This window comes from Chenopodium quinoa, unplaced genomic scaffold, assembly GCF_001683475.1.
Source record: "Chenopodium quinoa cultivar QQ74 unplaced genomic scaffold, ASM168347v1, whole genome shotgun sequence".
NCBI lineage: Eukaryota > Viridiplantae > Streptophyta > Magnoliopsida > Caryophyllales > Amaranthaceae > Chenopodium > Chenopodium quinoa.
Genome location: NW_018743791.1, coordinates 928140 through 955968, shown reverse-complemented (window position 1 = coordinate 955968; position 27829 = coordinate 928140). Strand labels below are relative to the sequence as shown.

The 27829-nt window shown below is 34.8% G+C and overlaps 3 protein-coding genes across 4 annotated transcripts; 2 read left to right on the top strand and 1 right to left on the bottom strand.

Annotated features, from left to right (window-relative positions):
* Nucleotides 1–1246: 1246 nt before the first annotated feature.
* On the top strand, nucleotides 1247–8266 carry LOC110685043 (probable protein S-acyltransferase 23). 2 transcript variants are annotated; one of them, XR_002503906.1, is made up of 13 exons: nucleotides 1247–1873; nucleotides 2181–2321; nucleotides 2710–2822; nucleotides 3673–3752; nucleotides 4362–4525; nucleotides 4971–5109; nucleotides 5199–5298; nucleotides 5560–5617; nucleotides 5919–5996; nucleotides 6093–6191; nucleotides 7232–7314; nucleotides 7408–7556; nucleotides 7716–7851. XR_002503906.1 is itself a non-coding variant. In XM_021861504.1 (13 exons), the coding sequence occupies exons 1-13, from the start codon at nucleotides 1616–1618 to the stop codon at nucleotides 7902–7904; spliced, it is 1647 nt and encodes a 548-aa protein (XP_021717196.1). In that variant the 5' UTR covers nucleotides 1254–1615; the 3' UTR covers nucleotides 7905–8266. The 2 variants fall into 2 exon arrangements, 1 of the variants encoding a protein (XP_021717196.1); XM_021861504.1 differs by having other exon boundaries at nucleotides 1254–1873; nucleotides 7232–7310; nucleotides 7716–8266.
* A 729-nt stretch (nucleotides 8267–8995) lies between these two features.
* On the bottom strand, nucleotides 8996–11629 carry LOC110685042 (L-galactose dehydrogenase-like). The gene is made up of 5 exons (XM_021861503.1): nucleotides 11290–11629; nucleotides 10560–10788; nucleotides 10094–10393; nucleotides 9835–9963; nucleotides 8996–9353 (listed from the first exon to the last, which is right to left on the bottom strand). Exons 1-5 carry the CDS (start codon nucleotides 11541–11543, stop codon nucleotides 9222–9224), a joined length of 1044 nt encoding a protein of 347 aa, XP_021717195.1. The 5' UTR covers nucleotides 11544–11629; the 3' UTR covers nucleotides 8996–9221.
* Nucleotides 11630–16127: 4498 nt separating this feature from the next.
* Nucleotides 16128–19099, top strand: LOC110685099 (transcription factor bHLH18-like). The gene is made up of 4 exons (XM_021861563.1): nucleotides 16128–16166; nucleotides 16368–16835; nucleotides 18313–18699; nucleotides 19019–19099. Exons 1-4 carry the CDS (start codon nucleotides 16128–16130, stop codon nucleotides 19097–19099), a joined length of 975 nt encoding a protein of 324 aa, XP_021717255.1.
* The last annotated feature ends 8730 nt before the right edge of the window (nucleotides 19100–27829 follow it).

Below are 27829 nucleotides of genomic sequence, written 5' to 3'. Positions count from 1 at the left end.
ATTTTGGTGTAGCCGGCTAACAACCTAATACACATCAAAACACTAATCAAGTAACCCTGACTGACTGAGTATCCTTTGATCGACTGAGTAATTAAATGACCAAGTAACCCCAACTGATCGGAAAATTGTGTTTTAATTGTTTGGGTGAGGGAAATAAATAAAGTACTCCGTACTTTGTACTTGGTATCACTCAATAACTAAACTAAAGGACAAGGCAACGAGTCTTTTAAAATTTGCACGATATTAATAGACAAGAACCTAGTGAATTTAGTCTTTTAAAATAAACAGTACTCCATAATTATTAATTAATCACACCTATGTACTATAATGCCATTTGGTTTAAGGTATAATTATGCGAACATAAACAATAAACAATTGCCAATAAAATAAAATCAATAAATAATTTAAAACATTAATTCTTGACAGTCGTAACGATACTACTGACAGTATTTTTGTTCCTCACTGCTGTCTTCGAGGAATAATCGTTAAGCCTATTTGATCTCCCTTTTTATTATTCTTAAAGAAAAAGCCCATCGTTCTCGGCCCAGTATTTATACCTACGAAAAGATGAATGGCCCATGGTTGCAAACTCGACCAAGTAGCCCAAGCCCAAACCATGTGTTTTTTTTTTTGGGTGGGAAGGGGTTGGGTATGATTGATGGATAGATTCATAACTAATCAATTAATCATATGTGATACTGAGGTGGATTCGAACCCTCGTGGTTTTCACACGTAATTTATGGTTGATTTATGAACTGATCTTAAAATGTAAAATAAAATCCTAACATTAACTGTTCTTTTACACTCTTTTATTGTAATGTGCTTGTAAGAAGAAACAGAGAAGGTACACCTCCAAGTGACAAACGGGAGAAATCAAATAAAATAGATGTATTCACAAAAAAAAACATGTTTGGAGTAACTATTTTAGATTAAGATCAACTCACAAGATGTAATATTTTGTACAATAATGTCATTAATTTTGTTAAACATCTAATTTTAAATGTTAGATTTTCACACTCCTTTACCGTGTAAAGCCAAAAATACTTAGCCACAAATAACCGCAAACAAAATATATGATGTGATCAAATATAAGTAGAACCGGACAAAATTTACATTGACTTGCTTTTCATATATCACCCCATTCAACCATATAACCATCTATTAATAACCGGAGTTGGTAGGAAACTCAGTTTGTGACTCTGAGGTTACAAATTCAACCCCCTATTAACTCAAAATACTTGGAATAAAGGGATTCCCTACCTCCCCCCTCTACTCTCAACTCTCAAGACTTATGGAGTTAAGCTAGTTAAACGTGTAATAGGTGCTGATTCAGCGATGTCTTTCTTCACCCCTTAAAAATAATACTCCCTCCGTTAAAAACATTCAACCATCTTATTAATCTGTGATCCATCACTTCACTAAACGTACAGGTACAGTATCACCAACTCCATCAGTTGGCTGCGCCATTTCTTTAATCCACCGACAATCCCCAATTTCGAATCTTCCAACTAATTTTAACCGAACCCCAATTCTAAACCCCACAAAATTCCCAAATCCCTAATTTCCATTTTCCCGATGAAATCAACCCTAATTTCAATGTGATTCTAAAGTCAAAATGGTTTCATCTTCATCAGAAATCGAAGTTGTTTCAGATTCAATCTCATCAAATCACATCAATCAACAACAACAACAACAACAAGTGATTGTTATCACTGATGTTTTTACTGCTTCAGTTCATGGCGATTTGATTAAACTTCGTAAATTCGTCGAAGAAGATGGCGCTTCTCTTTCTCTTCCCGACGCTAATGGTTACTACGCTTTGCAATGGGCTGGTCTTAACAATTTCCCCAATATTGTTCAATATATTATTGAGGTATTTTTATTAAAGATTAAACCTGAAATTTTAAATTTGCCGCTCTTTTTTATGATGTTTGTATTAGAAATTTGCTTAATTATATTTAATTTTCATTCATTATACCTTTAACAGTACTATATTGTGAATATTTGTGATTTTTCTGTATTTTATACTACATGATATTATCTTGATTTGAATCAGGGTTATATAATGAGGTTGTTGAAATTGGGGATTATAAGTGTGAAATGAGATTGTTTTATTGAATGTGTTTGCAAATTAGGTGCTATATGTTGAGCTTACTTCTGTTTTTTTGATGTGATTAAAGCATGGTGGAGATGTGAATGCCACCGACCTCAGTCAACAGACAGCATTGCATTGGGCTGCTGTTAGAGGCTCTATTGTGGTCGCAGACCTGTTGTTGCAGAATGGGGCACGCGTTGAGGCTTCGGATGCTAATGGGTATAGGGTAATTGCTTTGCTGAATTGTTTTACATGTTAGTACATCATTTGTTTGCGAGTAACATTTATATGAATATCGGTTTGTGTCAATCTTTTGGGTATAGGCTGAACTGCTTCCAGAACTAGGCTGTTCTTCGTTACAAAACATTTAAATTTGCAAGGCTAGGTGCTTGCAGTTAGGGTTTTATGCATGTCATAGTAAGAATGTTGTTTGACTATTTCCATTTTCCGGCTTTAAGAGATTTCCTTGGTGTTTCCTTAGTGAAGCAGTGTCTATAAATTAGGACTCCTATTCCTATAAATATGAATAATATTTTCCCTTGTTTAAATTGAAATTCATACTTTTTGTGGTTAAGCCTTAGTTTTGAAGCTTTTGACAATTCTACATTTCACAGGCAGTTCATGTTGCTGCTCAATACGGACAAACAGCCTTCTTGAATCACATTATTGCAAAATATAATGCTGATTTTGATGCACCAGATAATGATGGAAGGAGCCCACTGCATTGGTGAGTTTGAGCCTTGAGGCATATATGTGGGAGTTTACTTGGCATGATTGATACAATATATCAATGTATGGTGGCTTTCCATATTATTTCTTCTTTCTTTACTCTATAAAGTATCATCAGCAGTGTATATTATGATCGAATCCTCTGCAAACCTGCAATTATTTGGCATATTAGGTGTGGTTTGGCTAAGGGCTGATGGCGTCACTGGTCTTTGTTCAGAATATGAACATAATCCTAGCTCTTGTATCGTCCTCCTGTGATTATTGTTCAATTTCCTGTATAGTTAGACAACAAAGCTACAACCTTGTGATTCTTGCTGAATTGGAGTTGGCAATAGTAAGATGTGCTTTTGCATAGGCACAGACGACCCAAGAAAAAGGGGTGGGAGAGAGAGTGTGGGGGAGTTTTATTAGACCTAGATACACCTTAAGTTTTCTTTCTTGATTTTATCATATAGGAAGATCTGCGCATCAGTTGCCCCCCCTGGTTTTTTTTGGGTTAGATTAATTAATGCATGGTTCATTAGCTTGAAGGCTTCCTAAGGTGTCCTTTTGCAAAATTCTATTTCGCTTAGGCTGTTGTCTGCTGAGCCAAGTGGGATCTGTGGCTTATATCTATTGCCAAGCTTTAGTTTAACTCCCGGCAAGCCTAATTATATCCTTAATCTTATTTTGCCACATTAAGGAAGCTTAAGTCGGCATTTGATTTGAGCTCGCTTGCTCTAGATTTTTCTTTGTTGCTATGATCTAATATTTGTTTATGATTGTAAAAAAATTATTGTCGCCTTTGATGAATAAAAATAAGTGTTTTAACAGTCTTTTAACCAGGGCTGATAACTTCCTTTGACCAGGGCTGCTTACAAGGGATTTGCAGATACAATCAGATTACTTCTGTTCAGAGATGCCAACCAAGGGAGGCAAGATAAAGAAGGTATGTCAATCATAACCTTTTCAGTTGTTATTTCATTTCTTGGTTTAAGGTCGCTCACTGATGCTACACATTAGACTAATCTTACTATCTGGACTTCTGGAGTATTAGCAATATCGGATTCCTAGTGGTATGTTTGTGCATTATGTGATTTAATTACTAACCTACTTCTAGAAAAAGAAACATGTGCCAGGTAACATATATCATATAGGTTAATACATATGTGAATTTGTAACTACGCATACACCAACACACGTATATCACCGTAAAAGTACTTTATAACTCCAACAAAGCACATTCACAGGGATAGTGGTAGACTGGTAGTTACACACGGATAGTGGTACAATAATACATTCACACGTATGTGATAGTGGTAGTTCGTATGTAGCATTGTTGTAGACGCAGTGGTACAATTTATATAAAAAAGTGTGTAGTTTGAGAGACATTTTATTTCCAAAAGTGCTTCATCCTCTCCATTTCTTTCCTGCTCCCCAACATGTTAATAAGCTTTTATGTTTATGGTGATATTGATCTTATTCGCATCTTTGCCTGCTTTTATGCATTATCGTGGACTTAGATTGTCTAATTTGATGACTTTCTTTGTGTTGTTAGGTTGCACTCCTTTGCATTGGGCTGTTTTAAGGGGACATGTTGAGGCATGCAGCATACTCGTGCATGCTGGCACAAAAGAAGAATTGTTGGTGAAAGATAAAGCTGGATTTACCCCTATCGAGCTAGCATATGATAAAGGTCATCGGCATGTCGCCCTTTTGCTTGTACGTGATAACAGCGATATAAATGAGACTGTGGCCCCTTTTTTTTAAGAGCTTAATCAGTTTTCATGATTGTTTTTCTCTGCTCTCTTTCTTTTTATCCTCTTAGTTTTCTAGAAAATAATTTATGTTCTAAATTTCTAGTTCATGTGGGCATAGCATTTATCAAAATTCAAACCATACTGAGAGGGCTAAGAATGTCGTGTTGTTTATTTTCCCATCTCCTGACAACAAAATCTAACAAATGAAGACTCCCATCATAGCATCTCCTCCCCTCCCCCCCCCCCTTTTTTTCTTGTGTATATCTTGTGTTTGGGGGAAAGGGAATGGTGAATACAATTGCGTCATGCTTTGAGAAACTCTCCACTTGGGAAAAGATGACTTCAGTTTTGTAGAATGTAAAGATTACTGTTTTGTTGATTTGGTGACATTTTGTTGTTCGTTTCAGTCTAAACTTCAGCGGGCTCATAATAAGAGTCTAAAAAGCACATTTTTTACTGGGAAGATTGTTGGAGCTGGCTATGCTCCGTTCTTGTTTTGCACCATCTTCTGTTGCATGATCCTTTTCATTAATTCAGTTCTCTTAGGTGAGTGAGATCCATTTTTCCCTCTTGCATCGGTTGAGTTTAAGATGATCTATTGATTATCATAACTGATTTATCATAACTCAATCTAGCTCCAAGTCTTGCAAAGGTTACTGCTGCTGTTGCACTCTGGGGATGGACCGCTGTAACTCTATGTATTATTGCATTGCTAATGTTTTATCGTTGTAGCAGGTATCTTCTTGATCCATAGTTTTATTCTACTAGTATTTTATCATTGATATTTGGAAATGGAGTGAACATAGTTAAAATGAGAATCATTGTCATACATATGGAACCCCACTCTCCTCTCTGGGCTTTTTGCTGTACATACAAGGATAGATTTGATATGTAGTTACAAATACAATATCTGTTTTAAAAGTCAGATATAGTACATATTCATGTTGGCTTTCTTGTTATGCTCAATTTGTTAATTGTATATCTGATATATTGCAGTAAAGATCCAGGATACGTCAAAAGATCTGATAATTCTGGTGATCTTAGTAAAGCACAGGTACAATAGTTGTTTGTCGTGCAATTATTATACGAAGTATAATCATTTTTCTTCAAAATTTATACTTCGTAGATATTTTGATTCAAAAGACTCCCTTTAACTTTTTAAACTACACTTTATGTTTTATCCCCCGTACACCACAATATTTACACCATCCACTCACTCTGAGAGGGTTGAACAAAGCAGTCATAGGGTATGAGGATTAAATTCCTTGAAAAAAATCTGAAATAGTTGTTTGAATATGAACATGGAGGGAGCATGAAGACTGAATTTATTTTTCCTTTTTTCTGGGAATTTTCAGGATCCTTTATTGAATCTTGATATGATAGACTCCTCTGTTTGGACCGGAAATTGGTCTCAGCTTTGTCCAACATGCAAGGTAAATTTCATTGGAGTTTGCTTCTTTAGGTTTTGATTTGTTTGCTAACTTGTAAAGTTGCTATTGATATGTTTAGCATCTCATTTAATTTAACAGATTATTAGACCACCCCGTTCAAAGCACTGCCCTACATGTAAACACTGTATTGAACAATTTGATCATCATTGCCCTTGGATTTCCAATTGCGTGGGGAAGGTAAGTGCAGTCGTACAGATGCTGGCTTCTCTTATTTTAATTTGATCATTTGTGAGTCAATTTACCTGACCGTCTTTGTTTAGGTCTCCATTATCACTTGCTCTTATAAAAAAAAAAAATTGCCAATTGTGGGTATGACAACATTAATGTTATGTTTATTATCTTTTAATGATTGGGTTCAAAAATCATTGAACAATTACTGTTAGGCTAATTTTAATACCTGGATGTTGCAGAATAGTGCAAATTTTCCATTTTTAACTTATGTAGTGGACCAATCTATGCTCTCTAAATTAAGCTTAGTAGATCTGAGATGGAAAAGTTGTCGTGGGATGTCATGCCATAGGTGTTATTTTTGATGCCTTAATGGTGGGTGGATTGGTGGAATATATCTATTCAAGATTTGGAATAAGTCAGAAGATAACTTAAGCTTAATGTCATGATTCATAATTGATTAAATGAGTGAACACATGGGCAAGAAAGAAAGGGTAACAACTTAGTTCATGCTGGAGAATCCTGATATTAGCTGAAAGGTGTTCCTCACTACTGTCATTTCGCCTCTGAGAGTATATCTTATTGTTGTTTATGATAGAAGTTTTATCATACTTCAATGTGCTGGCTTATTTTAACACCACTATCAGACTTAAAATAATATGGTTTACTTGCGGGTTGGCTCAGTGTAATTCCTGCTTGCTACGGCATAAAAAATTATGTGTGCAAATTCACTGCAAATTTGCAATAAGCGAATAGATAGTTGTTGATAAAGTGCTAATTTTTCTTTTTTTATACTATAAATTGGTGTTATTGGAATACATGGCTTAGTCTGATTGTGGGGAACTTGGATAGAAAATTAATAGTATTGTTTCAAAAGGGAGGATGATGCTTACATGCTTTAGTCATCATTTCAAGTACTTTTTTTTTTTAAGGTTTTGGCTGTCAGTGCTTAAAAATATATAACAAGTGCATATGTATGATAGAAATAGGATTCTTTTTCTTGCTTAATCTTCCGCATTTTGATTCTCTATGGTCTGCCTGTGTTGCAGAGGAACAAATGGGATTTCTTTGTTTTTCTGTGTCTTGGAACAGCAACATCGTCTATTAGCGGAGTGATAGCTATTTTAAGTATGTGAGTTTCAGTTACAATGAGCTTTGAACTTCTGCTGTACTACATTGTGATGCCACATCATTCTTGGATCACAGATGTATATTTATGTTACAGGAATTTGGACTGCTGTACCCGCAATTCCAACTAGTGAAACATGGACGCACTATGTGATAACTCATTATTACGGAGTTACGGTCTTCTTGGTGATAAATTTCTTAATATTCGTCTCTGCAACAACTCTGGCCGTTGCACAAACAAGCCAGGTATGGTGATAAGTCTTACTTCTTGAAGCAGTCATAGCTGCTTAAACAATTTGTAATGTTTGTTAAGAAAAAAAAAATAAATCTGTCGATTGCAAAAATGTTGATCCAAGTAGTAATCTTTCCTCAATATATCACAAACATCTTTCCTTCTTAATGCAGATAGCTCGGAATATCACTACAAACGAATTGGCAAATGCCTCTCGCTACTCATATCTTCGCGGTCCGAATGGCAAGTTTCGTAATCCTTACAACCACGGATGCAAAAAGAACTGTGGTGATTTTCTTATCCAGGGCTACACAGACGATAATGAGGTCCCGTGGCTTCCCTTACATGCAGTTGCCCGGTAAAACAATTCACTGTATCATATAAAGAGCTCTTGCTGGTTCACCAAGCACTCACCATTCATGCGTGCACAACATACTTCTATACACTTGCAAGATGTCGCCGCATATTCAAATCCTGTAAACTTTCTCATGATTCATTCAATTGCCTTTTTTTTAACAATTGGTCCAGTGTACAGTTGATATTTATTTTCCTGTCATATAAGGGAAGAGAATATGAGATGCCATGAAATTCGATTCTGCTACCTTTTTTTTTCCCTTTTAGTTTTGTGGGGGAGAAGATTGTAACCTGTAAACTGTAAAGCAAGCTAAAAGAAAGTGATTTTTGACGTTTTTGCAATGATGCTGGTTGACTATGTTTACATAAATCGAGCTTTAATTCATTTGATGTTACTTTTTTTTTCCTTTTCTCAATTGTCAGACCAAGAGGATATATTCTTGATGTAAAAGTTTACAGCATGCTTTACCAACAGGAAAGTGTACATATATTCCAGCTCAAATAGAGGTAGATTCAGACCTCTTATTATCGTTCCATAATGACAAGAAACTTTTCGACAACCTTAACAACATAAAGATTAAAGAAAGGTTTAGCCCAGTAGAAAGTGTACGATGGAGTCTATACGCGCTTCTTAAAACCTTACCGTAGTAGAAAATGTTTTCATTCATTCACAGTATACCAGTGATAATATCATGCAAAGTTCAAACCCTAATCACCAAGTTTAAGGTTTGTGTCTTCGGCTTCAAGGACAATAATCACGAAAGCAGATTGTCCTTTGAAAAAAAGGGACAAAAGCGAGTTTGAATCTTGAACTCCTTACAGCCTTTCATGGTGGGCAGGGTCCAAGCTTTATATTATGTATGATAATGGATCTATTATGGTCCCAAAGACCTGTGAGACTCTTTTGGCATCTAGGTGAAATTCAAATCATATACCAGGTGATAATTTCGGACAATTCGAACTTGGGTTGGGTAATTCTGTATTTCTAATCGAATACAAGTTTGTTTTTCCAGGTTTATCATGAAACTTTCAAATTATGGTAATTGACAAATTATTGTCAAAATTTAGTGGAAGATCAAAACTGTTGCGTATAGAAGCTAAAGTAAAGTAAAAATTTATTGCTCCTGTAAAGGTCATAAATAACCTCTTGGAATTGTTGGGGTTTTACTACACCAAAAAAAATTCATACATTTTTCTGAGTCCAAACATGAACTTTTGCATGAAACAATTTCTCCAAAGATTTACACAATGCCTTCATTATTTGATGGCAATAAAATGAAATTTCACAAGAAAACACATCTACTGCATGCAAAGTGCAAACAATCTCAAGTTTGTTGTATACCACTGGGCCAAGTTTGATTCTTTATAGGCTTCAGGATGTTCTCTATTTCTGCAAAAGTTTTCTCATCCTTTCCTTCAGCTTCGAGTTCTAAAGCGGCAGCAACATTTTCCTCTACCTGAAATGTCAACCACGAAAACAAGATTACAGTCCACCGGCATTTTCATGTAATGTTAACAATCCAAGAGAATGTCATTCAGTGAGAGATTTTTCAAATCTGCTAAAAACTTGTAGTGTATGTATATTTCAGGACGGCTAACAGAATGTAATATGAAATTCTAAGGGTATAGTGTTCTTGCAACAGACTCCATACTCAAGTCTCAAGCTAATCAAGTCTCAAGCTAATCAGAAAGCTACAACTGGTGTTATACAGCATTTTTCCCTGAGACTACCTTGAAACATCAATCTCATAGTTGATTGTTGATAAATTAACTTGTGCTGTATATTGATATACTTCACAAGGTGACTATACAAGAGAACCGTTTTCTAAATAACTTCGCAATCTATAGTCTTGATTCGAGCAGTTCGGGAACAATGAGAAACATTAAGCTTCTCTACTTGAATATAAATAGGGTGATAAGGCAAATAGGAACACTGACCTGCCTAACAGAGTTCATGCCAACAAGGGTAGTAGAAATGTCTTTGTTTGACAAGCTGTACTGCAAAGCCAACTTTGAGATATTCTTTCCATTCTCCTTACAATATTCAGCAGCAGCTTTACATGCAGCCTGCAAACAAGAAATCACAAAGATAATATGAATAACGGAAATTTTTGAATGACAACGGTAAGTCCATTAAATATTGGACGGGCATAATATCTTGGTCCGATTACTGAATATTGATGAAATAGATATAAACCTTAATCTCTGTTGAAGCTGGATGCCACTCTGGAGGACCATTTTCGGTATGAAGCCCCATTGAAAGTGGAGAAGCATTGATCACACCAACACCTTTGCTCTTCAAGTACGGTAGCAAATCTTCCAAGGTCGAGTCATTTACACAATAGTGGCAATATGACAGAACAACATCAATTGTCCCAGGTGGAACTCGGTCAAGAACATACGTATATACTTCCAATGGAAGTGCAGTTATACCAATGAACCTAGTCTTCCCAGACTCTTTAATTTTCTGAAGGGCAGGAATCGTCTCATTGACAATCTGCATAACAAAAAACAAATGACCACAAAGTGAATGCAGATAGCACTCGTAAACCAGGTAGACGGATGAAAGTGATAGATATAGCTATGATAATATTTGTCGCAGATTAGGATAGATATTATCATAACTATAATATCTATCAGAAAGAGTGACCCTGAATTCGAACCTGACCAAGAGAACCGAATTCAATATCATGACATTGTAATATATCAACATAATCAAGTTGCAACCTCTCTAGGCTTTCATCAATGCTCCTAGTAACCCTTTCAGCACTAAAATCAAAGCCTTCGGCATAACGGCCGCACTTAGTTGCAACAATGTACGTATCTCTGGGTGCACCAAGTGCTTTCAAACACTTACCAAGCACCTTCTCCGACAATGTGGCACCATAGTACCTAAACATAATCAAATGAGCTCAATTGACAAGTCTCACAAAAAAGGATTCATCTTTACAACATATGATATCGACTTCGAAAAAATGAGGCTGGCCGCGCAATGCAGCACAACATTGTCACTTAGGTTCCATCCTAAAACCAATTGGACGTGACATAAAGTGGGCAATAATCAGTCCACGTTTCCAATATAGATTAAATCAATGTTCACTAGATTTGTCAATGATTTATTGCATAGAATAGACACCTAAACTATCAATTGGATTACATAAAATCAAATACTGATTAATTCTGTCAAAACCATTTTAACCCCAGAACAAAATTTCAATTTTTTAAGACAAATATAAAGGATTATGAAAAAAATTGATGCCCCACATAAATATCACCAATTAATATCCCAACAATTCCAAATAAATAAGCTTGAAGATAGCAATAAAATTGGGGAGAAAAACAAAAAAAAAGGGTCATTAAAAAGAAATGAAATTAATAGAAAGATGAACTTACGGAGAAGTGTCAAAGAAATTGATACCCAAGTTAAAAGCTTGAGTAACAGTAGCAATGGATTCTTCTTCAGAAACATCACCAAAGACTTTGCCAAGAGGAGAAGCGCCGAAACCCACACAACTGAGATTGAGTCCAGTTTTCCCCAATTCTCGACGCTCTAATTTTAGGTGGGTATTCATTGCTATAATATGGGTTATTGGAAGGGATGTTTTTTTCGGATGATGAAAGATAGGTGAGATGGAAATTGTAAGCATGCCAAAAGTGAAACTCCCGGGTCGCCGGATTAGTTTTTACACGCGCATTGCGTTTGGTATGACTCATGAGCAGTTGAGGTCCTATTTTTTTGAGCTCCTAAACAAGTAGAGTATTTCAGCGGATCAGCTTAAAAGAACGGGATCTTATCTAACACACGAACATATTCTTAATTATAGGTATTAATCATGTTATACATTAGGGTGTGTAATTAATAGTTATAGAATATAGTTACACCTAAATGTCAAATTAGCAATTCATTTCAAACAAATACATTAGGTAACTGAAAAATAGAATCCAAAGACCAAACGTCAAATTAGCAATGCAAATCATTCTTTTGTAGTATAATTGGTATATATTTTTTCTTTGCAAATTTATGTGTTGGTAAATGATATAGTAATGTATAAAACCACAACAATATAAGCGCCGCTAAAGTTGTGCATCTGTTTATAACTAAAGCGCGTTAAAAGTTAAAACTAGCTAGACCCAAACACTGAAACTGTCATTTTTGGTGGACGGAAGATCGAATTGGAATTATTCCAATTGGATTTTGGACCGGATTGGACCGATTTATTCAATGTGCAGTGACATATTTTGGTACAAACAAAAATGTCCATTATAGTTGAAGAGAAATAGTGGTTGTAGATAGTCCAGTACATATTGGGCCAAGTAGCTGCTTCAATTGCAAAGAAGTTTCATGGGATGGCCAAGCTCAGTAGGCCAACCCAACACACTTCGAACTTTGCTTTCCAAACTCTTTTTTCTTTCAATTTGAGACTAGACTTAAGCAGTGGGTTGCAAACATAAGTTACAACAATGAAGCTGATGTATCGAAGACAACTTAGACAAGGTGTCGATATTATGGTCATGAAATGTTAAAAACCATACTAGATTATTGGGTCGTTTCAAATAGTTTGAGGGTTTTGTAAGATTTTTTTAAAACTTGGATTATCCTTAGAATTGAGATAAAAATGTAATACGACTTATGTAAAGCAAAAAAAACATGCATAGCACTATTAAGCGTTAATATAATTAAAGATTGTTTCCTTGGTTATGAGAGGTACATGTATGTGATAATGTAGAAGCTAATTTTGTATGTTAAGTTTAATTAAAGGTTACACTAAGCATATTTTCATGTATGAGAGACCAAGTCACTAACTTACCAAAGACGTAGACGAGTTTTGATTTTTATTCTTGAATACCACTCTCTAAATTTTACCAAGGTATTTGTTATCCACATTTTAATGTAGTTTTGTGCTACCCATAATTCATAAATTTGTAAATCAAAAACATTTATACCAATTAATTATGGAATAAATTTGCAAATCACACTAAATTAGAAAATAAATATCAAATCAGATCATACGATCTTAGGGAAGAAAATTAAGTCATATCAATCAATGAGTTAAACTAAAAAACATAGCCCTACTAAATTTGTCTATACAAAGTTCTGATCTACCTTTTTTGTTGAGTAAGGCAAGATGTCTAACTATTAACTTTGAGAGTTTAAGGAGGAAGAGAACGAAGAGAGGAGAGAAAAGGCATCCATCGAACTATTTAAGTCAAACTGCATGTTGCAACAATGAAAAAAAAAAACGGAAGAAGTACTATTGATGCTACTAATTAACACTACTAGTACATTAGCTAAGGAAATTGAGTAACAAACTACTTCATAAACCAATGTGTAATCTCCAACAGAAATAAACACAGTTAAAAATATTACAAGCGTTTATAACAACCATTAGCATGCATGTTCGTTTTTTTACTCGTATAATTTTTTTTCGTGTTCTCTTTCAATTTGTTTTAAAAAATTGTATAGTTTACAAATATAATTTGCATCGTCATGCTATCGAGTCTATGTTCTAAGCACTTTGGTAGACCTATCTATATTAGGGTTTTGATTCTTAAAATTAAACTTTCATATCATGATAATGACAACGCATATTATTTGTCACATTTATTATTTATTTTATTCCATCTAATCCTATTACAAGCAAGTTGCAAATATATATACATTTTTCATTAATTTTTTTATATTTTTAATACTCTATGCAAATGAATTTATGGGGACCAATAATGTCCCTCAATAAAATAATGTTTGGATATTCTAATTAAAATGTGCCTATATATAATTAGTACGTGGTTGTGTAAATTGATTGATGAACAGGTGATAACGTGAGGGAAATATCCACTTTGGGATGTATGTCGTCATCTTATAGCGTGAGTTTGACTATTTGAGAGAACACTATCTCACAAAATCAGATGTAAATTAATTTTTAATAAACAACAAATTAAAAATCAATAAGAAGTAACACAATACATTTATAGAGGCAAGTTATCACCAAAAAGTGTTGATTATTTTTTGAGAGGAAAGGGATAAGTACCTTTTAATTTTTTGGCCATAATTTCCAAAAAAGACATGCATCAAATCAACAAATTTTATTCCATTCATCCCATATTATTTCTATTAGAGAGTGTACATATTTTTTAGTTAACATACATAAATAAACTTGCTTAATTTCAAATAAGTTTAGATGATTATTTCATATAAATTCTAATAGTTTAATTTTCTCTGATCTATTATACCTAATGTTGCATTACTTTAAATCATTTCTTCTTCTTCTCCTAAAAATTAATGATAAAAAAAATAATACAGGCGCTAAATACTGATTGAATAATAATTGATAAACGTGAAATACCAACCGAATATACTTGCTAGCTACTGAGTAAATTAGAATCGTTGTTTGATTGTTGTTTAATTATATGTAGAGTTCATTATTGCATGTAAAAGTTTTTGGTTGAGTTGGTCATTTAACATGTTATCAAAGTCAGCGTGACACAAAGGTGCTGGATTCAAATCTCATCCATCCCGACCCTCGTCATTTCAAAGTGGAATATTAAACGTTGGGTATGGTAGGGTCCATACTACATCCATACTTCAAGTTCGAGGCTCAACTACAAATTAAAAGGGAAAAAAAAAAAGTCAAGCAAATAGAAAGGAATGGCAACTCCTAATGTAAAGGAAATGGAACCAATGATACGCTTTGCATGAAGAAACTTCAACATTCGAATTCACACACGAGAGTCCAGATATTTCAATTCTGTTTGACCATTTCTCCACCAAATATGACTGACTTTTTTTTATCAACCTTACTATTATATAATACTCGTAGGATTATACTGTATGATACAGGTATTTTCTAGCATTATTTTGTGTATATGCCGGCCAATTTATGGTAGATTTCGGCTAGCTGGATTTTAAATTCTAATTACTTCGTAGCTTCTAGAAAATTATATTAACAATTCACTTTCTTACTTTCAGACTATTTTTCTTCTGTTTTACTTTTTTTAATTAGATCATGTTCTCATAATCTTATGTACGTAAATTAAAGTACGGGTTATATTCAATAAAAAGGTGAACTTTATTTTCTTCCTCTTCCAAAAATTTAGGATTGGAACAATAAAGGTGGTAAATAAAGGTTTTCCTACTTTGATTTGACAATTTGATAAACAGTTGAAAAATATTAAAAAGAGAGATTATAATTAAATTATTTCTTTTTTATTAAAATGTTTCTTCTAGTCAAAGAATGCATAATTTGTTGTCACTACCATACCTTATCATATTTTGATTCTAAGTATCAAAACAATTGCAAATTTATAGATTTGGGAAGATCATGAAAATTAAATCATTTTGTGTACTTGGGTTTATTTAATTTAAGGAAAAAATTGTCTTAACAAAAAAAATTCACATTTGTTAGTTGTTGAAAATTACATGTGATCTAAATTGAACTAATTAACTAACCTTTGTGCATGCTTCATATATTTACACACCGGTGTGATGTTATTCTAATTTAAGAGATACATATATACAAACTAATTATTATTCCAGTCTCATTTTACATGTTCAGATCCATTTGTAGTCAAATGAGACAAATAAACTAAGAGTGGGACCTACAAGAAGGTTATAGACAATTGTATCGTTTGTTGTCCATTATTGATTAACTTTTTTTATATATTTTTTTTGATAATGTGAAAGAGTACCTATTAACCAATCTATACTAGTGTAAAATATTAATGGTATATATTAGTGCAACATAAGAAAGCTTAACCTAATAAGAACACAATTGAAGAGAAAGACAAATATATGGCGCGTGTCAACAAAGAGTAACTAGCCGCGTACGTAATGACTTACGACTTGTCAAACCCAATTAAAATTAATTACTTTAATTAGCAACTAATTCAACGTCTATCTGGAGTAATCATTATCTTACATTTATATATATCACACACATTAATCATATGAACCCACTCAATATATTATATTTTACTTAGTATGGCCATCTAATAAAATTCAATTAATTAGATATAATCTCCATGATTCATGGTGTACCCGTCACTAATAATTGCGCAAATTATAACCCATGTTCACATTATTTCGATAACCCATTATATATAACAAGGTAGTGTATGCATTAATTTCTAATAAGCAAGATTATTATTAAGCATTATTAGCAGAATTTGGAGCTTATTCATCACTTAATTAAGATTGGAAATACAATTTGTGTCAAGAAACTTGAATATTATATATGGAGGCTCCCATGATTACAACAGGCTTCACTGATATGGTAATTACTAATTGGTTATAACTATAGCTATACAAGAAGTTAATTTAATTTATTCGTTTAGCTATTTTTTTTTAAAAAAAAAATTACGTCTCTATTATCTAGTTTAACCGTTGTATATCCAGATATTTTATAAGATGTAACTAGTTTGCATGTGTGCGTTTCTCAATCTTTAATTATGTTGCCTTGATTTTTTTTTTTCAGGAATTGGATGATTTTAGCTTTATTGATCATTTGCTACAAGTCAACTCATCATCAATTGAGGAATTATTTGGACCACCATTGTTATCGTCTTGTGAAGATACATTTCAACAAGATACAAATTACAACCAAGTTATGAGATCTCCACAAATCGATCATCATATCAAACAACACAAAACAACTAATTGGAGCTCATATAAGATTGATGAACATGCATTGATCACTACTTCACACGATGATGATGATTATTCTAATTTGAATATGTTATCATTTTCATCAAATTCTCCAATGTATTCACAAAATTGCATTCCTAAAGCTACTCAAGTTGCTAAGAAAGGTAGCGCGGCCTTGGCTACTAGCTTGTCATCACAACAATCTAATAAGGATCACATTCTAGCTGAGAGGAAACGCCGTGAGAAGCTTAATCAGAGATTCATCGCTTTGACAGCCACCATTCCTGGACTAAAGAAGGTATGTACATACATACATAAAAAAATTCCTAGCTACATACCTCTTTTTATCATTTAATTTAGTCATTTGTACCAAAATATAAGGAGGCTGTTATCTACGCAATCTCCATGTATATATAAAGAAGTAGAATATCTCATGGAAAGTACAAATTTTATGCATAAATGAGTTTTTAATAACACATACATAGTCTTATGAAATATTAATAAAATTCATGTAAATTGCATTAGTTTGGAAAGTGAATAGGTGATTATATTATACTTTCTAGCTTAATTAGTTACATTCTTAATTAAATTGTAATGTATGGTTGGTGCACCCGGGTGCACCATGCAAGAACATAAGGTATATTTAAAAGAACATGGGCAAAAAAAGAACATTATATATATTTATAAAGAACATGAGCATAATATGTTCTTTAAGTTTGATGATTATGTTCTTTGAGTTTGAACTATATGTTCTTTATATTATACAATATGTTCTTTATATTATACAATATATTCTTTAATGTATGTACATTAAAAAAAAAAAATCAATCACTCGAGTAACCAGAAAAAAGAACATGTTCTTTAATGTATTATCATGTTCTTTTTGTAAAGACTTTATGTTCTTTGGCTAGAGGTGATCAAAGTTAGAACGGCCCGACCTGATTTTGGACAGGTTTTGGGCATAATTTTTTCGCCCCCAAAATCGGGTCGGACTCGACCCTTAAATTTAATTTATTGGGCGGGTTTAGGAATACGTTTTATGCATTTTAGTTGATTTTTTTTCTCGACCCGAAAGCCCGCATGGGCGGACAATTTTGGGCACAAAAACTTCAGCCCAAAATTTGGCCCGACCCGAGAAGTGAGCTGATTTTTTTAACCTTGGCCCGACCCACCCAATGATCACCTACATCTTTGTGAAACACGAACATGTTCTTTTTTGTCAAATATAATGTTCTTTTTCAAACATGTTCAGCACCTAAATAACCTTGAAAAATAACATGTTCTTTTTGTAAAGGCTTTATGTTCTTTATAATGTCATGTTCTTGTCAAACACAAACATGTTCTTTTGTCAAACATAGATATGTTCTTTTTCTAACACTAGCATGTTCTTTTTTTTTGCCCATATTCTTTAAAATATGTCTAATGTTCTTTCCGGGTGCACCATGCGCATGGTGCACCCGGGTACACTATACTATTTTAAATTAAATTGCATTAGTTTGGAAAGTGATGATACTTTGTAGCTTATTAACTAGTTACACATATTCCCGTCAATATAAATATATATATAAACTTATTAACTAGTTACACATATTCCCTTCACAAAAAAAAAAAAAAAAAAAAAAAAAACAAACAAACTAGTTACACATATTAGGTGTTCAACTATGTACTACGTAATTATATGAAAAAACCCTAGTTAATTATATTTATATAAATACATGTCCTTTTTAACTAATTAATTACATGTCCTTTAACTAATTAATTAAATAAATGTATAGATGGACAAGGCTTCAGTACTTGGAGATGCCATCAAATACGTGAAACAATTGGAAGAGCAAGTGAAGACACTCCAAGAGGTAACCAAGACTAAAATAATTGAATCTGCGGTGTTAGTGAAAAGATCTAGGGTTTTCGAAGAAGAAGAAGAAGTTGATCAATTTTCGACGAATAACACAATCTCTAGGGGATCCTTTGATGGTACATTATACCCAGAAATCGAAGCTAAATTCTCCAACAAAGATGTTCTTATAAGGGTACATTGTGAGAAGAAAATTGGAATCGTTGAAAAGCTCATTTCTTATATTGAGAACCTTCATTTGGTTGTTATCAATAGTAGTACGTTGGTTTTTGGATGTGCATCTATTGATGCTACAATTATTGCTCAGGTAATTAATTATATATCGCGTTCTCCTTAATTACAATAAGAATTTTTTGAATTTTTCTACTGCCCTTTATGCATGAAATAATTATTATTACTAATATTATTACTATTACTATTAATACTACGTATTATTACTATTATTATTGAGATTTCAAACTTTGTCACTTGTTACGGAGTATATATATTTGACCTTTTGATATTTTAATGAAGTTTTATAAAATAAGCAAAAATAGGATCGATATGATCAAATTAAAATCAATGGTGATAGTAATAATTATAATCCAATAATTTTCAGTGTTTCACTAATGAATTTTTATGTTCAGATGGATGCTGAATTCTGTATGACAACCAACGATCTAGTCAGACATTTACATGTTGCTCTCAAACGAACGTTGACCGAATGAATCACAATTTATACAACAAGAGAGGACTCATCGGATGATAACCGTATAAATTAAATAGTCATGTTGATAATGTAATTTAGACATGTAATGTATTCGTAACAAGCTAATAACTACAGTAATTAACTTCGTTCTTATCTATGAACTCGTATCATTTCCACACTCTTTCTATCCTGGCCTTTTCTCTAACTTTTTGTTGTTAAGTTTACTAGTTTACTAAGCTTTCCATTTGAGGGGATGAAAACAATGATTTAGCAAACCCTAATGCCAAATAATTATCATTATTATTAATTTTGTTTTTTTGGAAGAAATGTTTATAGTTTAATTTTTTTACTCTAACAAGTAATTTGAAATGGTCGTGTAGCAGATCAAACTAACAATAGTTTATCACAAAGATTTACCCTCTAAATATTGAATTAAACAAACATCAAATTTAATAAATTAATTGAGAGAAGTCACTCTATCTAGTCTCACAAGAAAGAAACTTAACCGTCTCATATAAGAATGGAAAAAATACACTTAAATAATTTCAACTTTGCCTAATTTACTTTAAATAATCCCAACTTTCAATTATTCTGCAATAATCCCAACTTTCACCTGCGTTTTCTTTCTTCAATCTCAATTACCGATAACATTAAGAAAGGGTTAGTTTATTTTTTATTAAAAAATAGAACTGCCACGTGTTGCATCATGTTTATTTGTTCTAAATAGGAAAAAAAAATTATTAAACAAAAAATCAAAGCCCAAGCCAATACACATCCATGACCACAATTGTGTCGAAAATCGGTGGCGGGGTTGGGAGGGGGTGGTTTGGGGTTAGGCTGGGGAGAAAGGTGGTCGGTGTATGGTTTAAATTTTGTAATCTTTTTTCCATTTTTTTCTAAAAATTTGGACCAATTACGTGTTGACACGTGTTAGGCCACCTAGTGTATTAGATTGTTGACCGGTTTGAGATTGTTAGAAGAAAACGCACATCAAATTTGCGATTATTACAGAATAATCGAAAATTGAGATTATTTAAAGTAAATTGGGTAAAGTTTAGAATATTAAAATGAATTTTTCCTATATCAATCTACTTACCTAAAAGATAGAAATCCTAAGTTGTTTGAAGACACACAGTCAAGACTTTCTTTGTCAAACAGAGTAGGAATGCTGCGCCAATGTAGGACAAAGAGTGAAATAGACTAGCAAATAAGAATCAAATCTAGTTAAATATTGTTAGAGATCAAACCAACCTACAAGATAGGAACATGTTAAGAACTTCATCCTATTTTCAATTATGACGTATCACGTATTTTTGTCCCACATGAATTAGAAGTTTCTTTCTAATTTAAGACACAAAAAACAATGCCAAACTTTGGTGGAAAATACCTCAAATAAACATCATTAATAAACTTATTTTCTAATATTATTAAGTCCTAATAAAAATCAAACCTGCTCATTAATAGTCGGTTATACACATATACCTTATATTATGCAACTAAAAATAAACACAACATGTTTTTCTTTGACTTTTTTTCACCCGAAAATAAAAATTGTCGAAATGTTTACCATGGTCACTAATATCCTCCGGGAGTCCAATTGGCGGGGTGGAACCATCCAATTTGCCTTTAAATGACCAATTTACTGGTTTACAACTTGCACCGATTTCATTAACTCAAGCTTACCACGAACATTTATGACAACATATAATGATCATATATGGATCCAAATGACATTATGTGACCTCGAGATGTATCCACTAAAATCTCAATACTTTTCGACACCGGGCCGCGAAACATTCAAAATTTCTCAAAAAGCATGGATATTATCCTTTAATTTTGGAATTTTTTGACTTTTTTCGCCCGGATATAATTGCCGAAATGTTTACCATGGTCCCAAACACCCTCCGAGAGTCCAATTGGGTGGGTGGAACCATCCAATTGGGTGGATTTCAATTTTGAAATTTTTGACTTTTTTTTCGCCCGCAAATAAAAATTGCCGAAATGTTTACCATGATCCCAAATACCGTTCGGGAGTCCCATTGGGTGGGTGAAACCATCCAATTTGTCTTTAAACGACCAATTTACCGGTTTACAACTTGCACCGATTTCATTAACTCAACCGACTACGAACATTTATGACAACAAATAATGATCATATATGGTCCCAAATAGCATTATATGACCCCGAGATGTGTCCCATAAAATTTTAAGACTTTTCGACACCGGGCCCTGAAACCTCCAAAATTTCTCAAAAAGCGTGGATATTAGTCTTTAATTTTGGAATTTTTTGACTTTTTTTCGCCCGTAAATAAAAAATTGCCAAAATTTTTACCATGGTCTCTAATACCCTCTGGGATTCCAATTAAGTTGGTGGAACCATCCAATTGTCTTTTAAGCGGCCAATTTAATTACCGGTTTACAACTTGCATGGATTTCATTAACTCGCCTATTACGAACATTTATGACAGCATATAATGATCATATATGGTTCCAAACGGCATTATATGACCCCAAGATATATCTCCTAAAATATTAATACTTTTCTACACATGACCTCAAAACCTCCAAAATTTCTCAAAAAGCGTGGATAGCCTTCAGTTTTGAAGTTTGTTGATTTTTTTTTCGCCCGGAAATAAAAATCGCTGAAATTTTTACCATGGTCCCAAATAACCTTCGGGATTCCAATTGGATGGGTGAAACCATCCAATTTGCCTTTAAACGACCAATTTACCGGTTTACAACTTGCATCGATTTCATTAATTTAAGCCTACCACGAACATTTATGACAACAAATAATGATCATACATGGATCCAATCGACATTATATGATCCCGAGATGTATCCCATATAATTTCAAGATTTTTCGACACCGGGACCCGAAACCTCCAAAATTTCTCAAAAAGTGTGGATATTAGCCTTCAATTTTGGAATTTTTTGACTTTTTTTTTTCGCCCAGAAATTATATAAAAATTGCCAAAATGTTTACCATGGTCCCTAATACCTTTCTGGAGTCCAATTGGGTGTGTTAAACCATTAAATTTGCTTATAAATGACCAATTTACCGATTTATAACTTGCACCGATTTACCGGTTTACAACGGCCAATTTAATTAACTTGTACCAAACCAGAGTTGAACCGAAATTGATCCAAACCCGTTTTAACCCGTCAAAACCTGAATTTAACCCGACTTGTTACTAAATTGACCTGAATTCAACCCGATCCGTTTCTAGCCTTACCCGAATTTAACCCTACCTGTTACGAACCCGACCCGAAATCAACCCGACTTGTTATTGACCTGATCCAAATTCAACCCGACTTGTTATTGACCCGACCCGAATTTTACCATACCTATTACTTACCCAACCCAAAAATTCAACCCGATTTGTTACTAACCCTACTCGAAATTAACACGACTTGTTATTGATCCGACCTAAATTCAACCCAAATTGTTCCAGACCCGATTTCAAATCACCTTAAATGCAATTTAGACCACCTTATTATTGTTGATCAAAGAATTTTGTCTTGGGAGACCAAGTCGGCCAAGGCCAGCAAAAGAAAGGAGCATCATCCTCAAATTTAAGAGTTAAATATAGTATATATTTGTTGTATGGTCAAAGGAGCTAATTATCTTCCTAAATTATAGACTATAGTTCCCTAGTATATTGCCATATATATATTATAGTCAAAGGAAATAATTATCTTGATAAAAATGATAATTATCTATTTATAGTTTGTTGAACCCGAATATGACCTGACCTGATTGTAACCTGCAAATTATTGACTTGAACATAACCTGACTTGAATATGAGAATGACCTGACTTGGAAATAGCCCAATATGATTATAACCCGCAAATTATTGACTTGATCCGAACCCGACTTGAAACCGAGAATGGCCCGACTTGAAAATGACCCGACCTGATTATAATACGCAAATTATTGACTTGACTTGAACCGAATCCGACTCGAACCGAATCCAACTCGAACCCGAGAATTACCCTAACCCGTTTTAACCCTTGGAAACCCGAATTAAACTAGACCTATTGTTCACCCTACTCGAATGTAACCCAACATGTTATTAACCCGACCCAAACCTGATAAGAAGTATGACCCGACGTGACCCGATTCAAGCATGACCCAACCCAAACCTGACCCGCATAGGTTATGTAATTAATCTGAATTGACCTAACCTGAGTTGACCCGACCCACTCTTACCCGACCTAAACGCGACTCGTTTACCCGAATTGACGGCTCTAATTGTAAGAACTCTAAATAATACGAAATTTTAATGGACAAGGACTCAAATTTGTAACTTTATTATATATTCTACAGTACCATATAATTTTATATACGTAGTACATAACAATTAAAGATGACCTATTTTCACTAACTTACAAATTTTCTTGATTCACGTTGTTAGTCTTGTTACAGCTTAATTAAGACTGCATAAGGATATAGAAGAAGTGTTGGAAATAGGTAATTCAAACGGATGACTCGCGCCCGATCGGGCGGCGGACAAGAGTTTTTGACGAGAACTCTCGCGCCCGATCGGGCGGCCTTCGCCCGACCGGGCGGCGGACTCGAGTTTTTGACGAGCCCGATCGGGCAGCTTCGCCCGATGGCTTGCCCGGGATGGGGTTTTTAGATCCCCCGACCGGGCGGTGTTCGCCCGACCGGGCACGACACTACGTCTGGAGAAACTCGATCTCGCGCCCGATCGGGCGGCAGCTTGCCCGATCGGGCCCGCCTTTTTTCCTAGGTCGGTTTGCTTTGCGTGTTTACTTTTCCGGGACTCATATAAATACGAGTTTTGCCTTTTCATGAGAGTCATTCACTTTCTAGCAAAAAACACAAACCTACCTTTTGAGATCTGAACAGTTCTTGAGCAATTCAACTCTTCGAGTTCGGGTGCACGGATTACGGAGAGAGTTGCGTTAAACTTGGGGGGCGTGCGTCACTAGGAAACTTGTACCGATGGTGGCGTATTTCGCTTCTAAGGCAGTGGATTTTGTTCCACGGCGCGACTGTGAGTTTGGGATCTTCAATCTAGGAAAGTTCTAATCTTTTTGTTTGTTATTGATTTCAACAATTATTTTAACAACAATTTAGAAGCGACATATTTTGATTTATTCTGTTGATATCATGACTAGCAATTCTCAAACTCGTCTATACCTAGATCTGTCTAAGGTTGAGTCTCTTGATGGAATTAATTATAAGAGACGGTCACAAAGGATGTTGATTGCTTTTGAACAAGTAGATATTGATTATGTTTTGTTTAGGGATGCTCCAAAACCCATTGAGCAAACCAATACCATGATTGAAATTCCTAGTACTCCTGCTCCTGGGAATAAAGAATCTAGCTCTAGTCAAAGGATCACTACTGTTATTGCTAATGAATCTGAAATCAAGAAATTTGATCGTGATAATAAATTTGTTAGAGGTCACCTTTTGAACAGCATGAAAAACAACATATTTGATTTGTATGTTAATATGAAATCTGATAAGGAGATGTGGGAGTCTTTAGAGAAGAAATATGATGCTGGGAAAAAGAAGTATGTGACTGGAAATTGGTTGAATTTCAAATTGGTTGATACAAAGCCTATTATGGACCAAGTCCATGTGTATGAAAATTATGTTGCTGAAATTCTTGCTCAGGGTATGAAGATGTGTGAAATCCTTCAGGCTAATGTTTTGATTGAAAAATTACCTGATTCCTGGTCTGATTATAGAAATCACCTCAAGCATAAAAAGAGGGATCTAACCCTAGAAGAACTTGTGAGCCACATGAAGATTGAGGAAGCCAACAGGCTTAAGGATGTTTCCTCTAAGCCAAAGAATGTGTTAGCAATCAAGGCTTACCTTGTTGAATCTGGTGCTGACTCTGACAAGAAAGCAGGTGATAATCGTGCCAAGAAGGGGAGCTCTGAGAAGAAGGGAAATCTCCAAGCTAAGGGCAAGATTGGGAAGAAAGTCACTGTCAAGTGTTGGTCATGTGGTGAAGTGGGGCACTTTGCTTCACAATGCAAAAACAAGAAGAAGAAAATTCTGAAATCGAGTGGAGGAATCAAGGGTCATGCTCATCTGGTTGAGAATGAGGATGAATATGTAATCGCTGCAGTTGTTTCTGAAGTCAACCTGGTTGAGAACAACAGTGAATGGACGTGGACACTGGTGCAGCTAAAAACTTCTGTGCTAACAAGGATCTGTTTGTCAGTATGGAAGATGCAAAGGAAGGTGAACAAGTCTACATGGGAAATTCAAGCAGCTCTGAGGTACTTGGAAAGGGCAAAGTGGTTCTGAAGCTGACTTCAGGGAAGACCTTGGCTCTTCACAATGGGCTGTATGTTCCTTCTCTTCGTAGAAATTTAATTTCTGGTGCTCTGTTGAACAAAGTAGGAGTTAAGTTAGTTTTTGATGCTAATAAACTTGTGTTAACCCGTAATGGGGAGTATGTTGGAAAGGGTTACCTTAGTGGGGGCCTATTTGTTCTTGAGATTGTAATTGTTCCTTCAATGAATAAGATTTCTACTTATGCTTATATTGTTGAGTCCTTTGAATTATGGCATAGTAGATTGGGTCATGTTGGTGCAACAAAATTGAAACAAATGAAAAGTTTAAATTTGTTCCCAAATATGTCATTAGATGGATTTGAAAAATGTGAAGTGTGTGCGGAGTCTAAATTCGTGAAGAAACCCTACAAATCTGTCACAAAGAGAGAGACCACACCACTTGAGCTAATTCATTCAGATTTAGCAGACTTTAAGAACTTGGAAAGTAGAGGCGGGAAACGCTACTATATCACCTTCGTTGATGATTGTTCGAGATATAGAAAGGTGTATCTTTTGAGGACGAAGGATGAACCAGAGTCCAAGTTTCTTGTGTATAAGGCAGAAGTAGAAAATCAGTTGGAGCGGAAAATAAAGAGAGTTCGCTCAGATAGGGGTGGAGAGTATGGCTCCGAATTCCTCAAGGACTTATGTGAAAGTGAGGGAATCATTCACGAAGTATTGGCCCCGTATACTACGCAAAAAAATGGTGTGGCAGAAAGGAAAAATAGGACCTTGAAGGAAATGATGAATGCAATGCTCCTAAGTTCCGGGTTGTCAAACAATTTGTGGGGTGAAGCGGTTCTATCAGCTAATTATGTACAGAACAGAGTAACTCACAAGAAGTTAGACAAGAATCCATATGAAATATGGAAGGGCTATGCCCCAAACTTGAATCACGTGAAAGTGTGGGGGTGTCTAGCTAAGGTGGGCTATCCATCGTTCAAGATATCAACTATAGGTTCTAGGACCTATGATACAATATTCATTGGCTACGCTGAGAATAGTGCCGCATACAGGTTTATGAGTCTGGAAGATCGCTCTATATCTGAATCTCGTGATGCAGAGTTCTTTGAACATGTATTTCCTTTGAAGAAAATCTTAGTTACTAACAATGTTTCTTTAGTTTCTTCATCTGCAGATCCAGAAGATGCTTCCCCTAGGATTGAAAGTGAGATTCAACCTAGGAGAAGTAAAAGGCAAAGAGTGGAGACAAGATTTGGACCTGATTTCCTAACAGCCTTTATAGTAGAGTGCGGAAATCTAGGTGAGTTCGAAGATGATCTAGATGGGATCATGTTGTGTATACAGGTTGTGGATGAAGATCCGAAATCGTTTGAAGAAGCTATGAGTTCAGTAGATGCAACATTCTGGAAGGAAGTTGTAAACAGTGAGCTTGACTCAATAATGTCAAATGGAACCTGGGATCTTGTGGACCTGCCAAACGGGAGCAGAGCTATTGGGTGCAAGTGGATTTTCAAGAGAAAAATGAGAACCGACGGAACCGTGGAAAGGTTCAAAGCTAGATTGGTGATAAGAGGATTCACTCGAAAATTTGGCCTTGATTATTTTTATACTTATTCTCCTGTGACTAAAATTGCCACTATTCGTGTTTTGTTTGCCTTAGCTTCATCTTACAACTTGATTGTGCATCAGATGGATGTTAACGCAGCTTTTCTGAATGGCGATTTGGAGGAGGAGATCTACATGGAGCAACCTCCGGGTTTTGTAGTTCCTGGGATGGAGAATAAGGTGTGCAGACTAAAGAAATCCTTGTATGGTTTGAAACAAGCTCCGAAGCAATGGTATGAAAAATTTCATAAAACTATTCTTAGTTTTGGTTTTGTTGTCAATGGTAGTGATGCCTGTGTGTACTCTAAGATGTTTGGTGCGCAATGTGTGATACTATGCCTGTACGTTGACGACATGCTCCTGTTTGGCACAAACATATATGTCATAAATGAAACTAAGAATTATTTAAATTCAAAGTTCGAGATGAAGGATTTGGGAGAGGTAGATGTGATCCTTGGTGTTAAAGTTACTAAAACCAAGAAAGGGTATTTTCTGTCTCAGTCTCATTATGTGGAGAAAATTCTCAAGAACTTTAATTGTTTTGATTTGACTCCATTGAGAACTGCCTTTGATCCTTCTGGAACTTTGGTGAAAAATGTGGGGGACGGGGTGTCTCAAACTGAATATGCTAAGGTGCTTGGTAGTCTGATGTTTTTGATGAATTGCACTCGCCCTGATATTGATTTTTCTGTTAGTAGACTTAGTCGCTATACTCATTGTCCTAGTGAGAAACATTGGGTTGCTTTGAGGCGTGTGCTCAGATATCTATGTGGAATCGTGTCTTGGGGATTGAATTTTGTTGGTCATCCTTTGGTTCTTGAAGGGTATTGTGATGCAAATTGGGTAACGGATA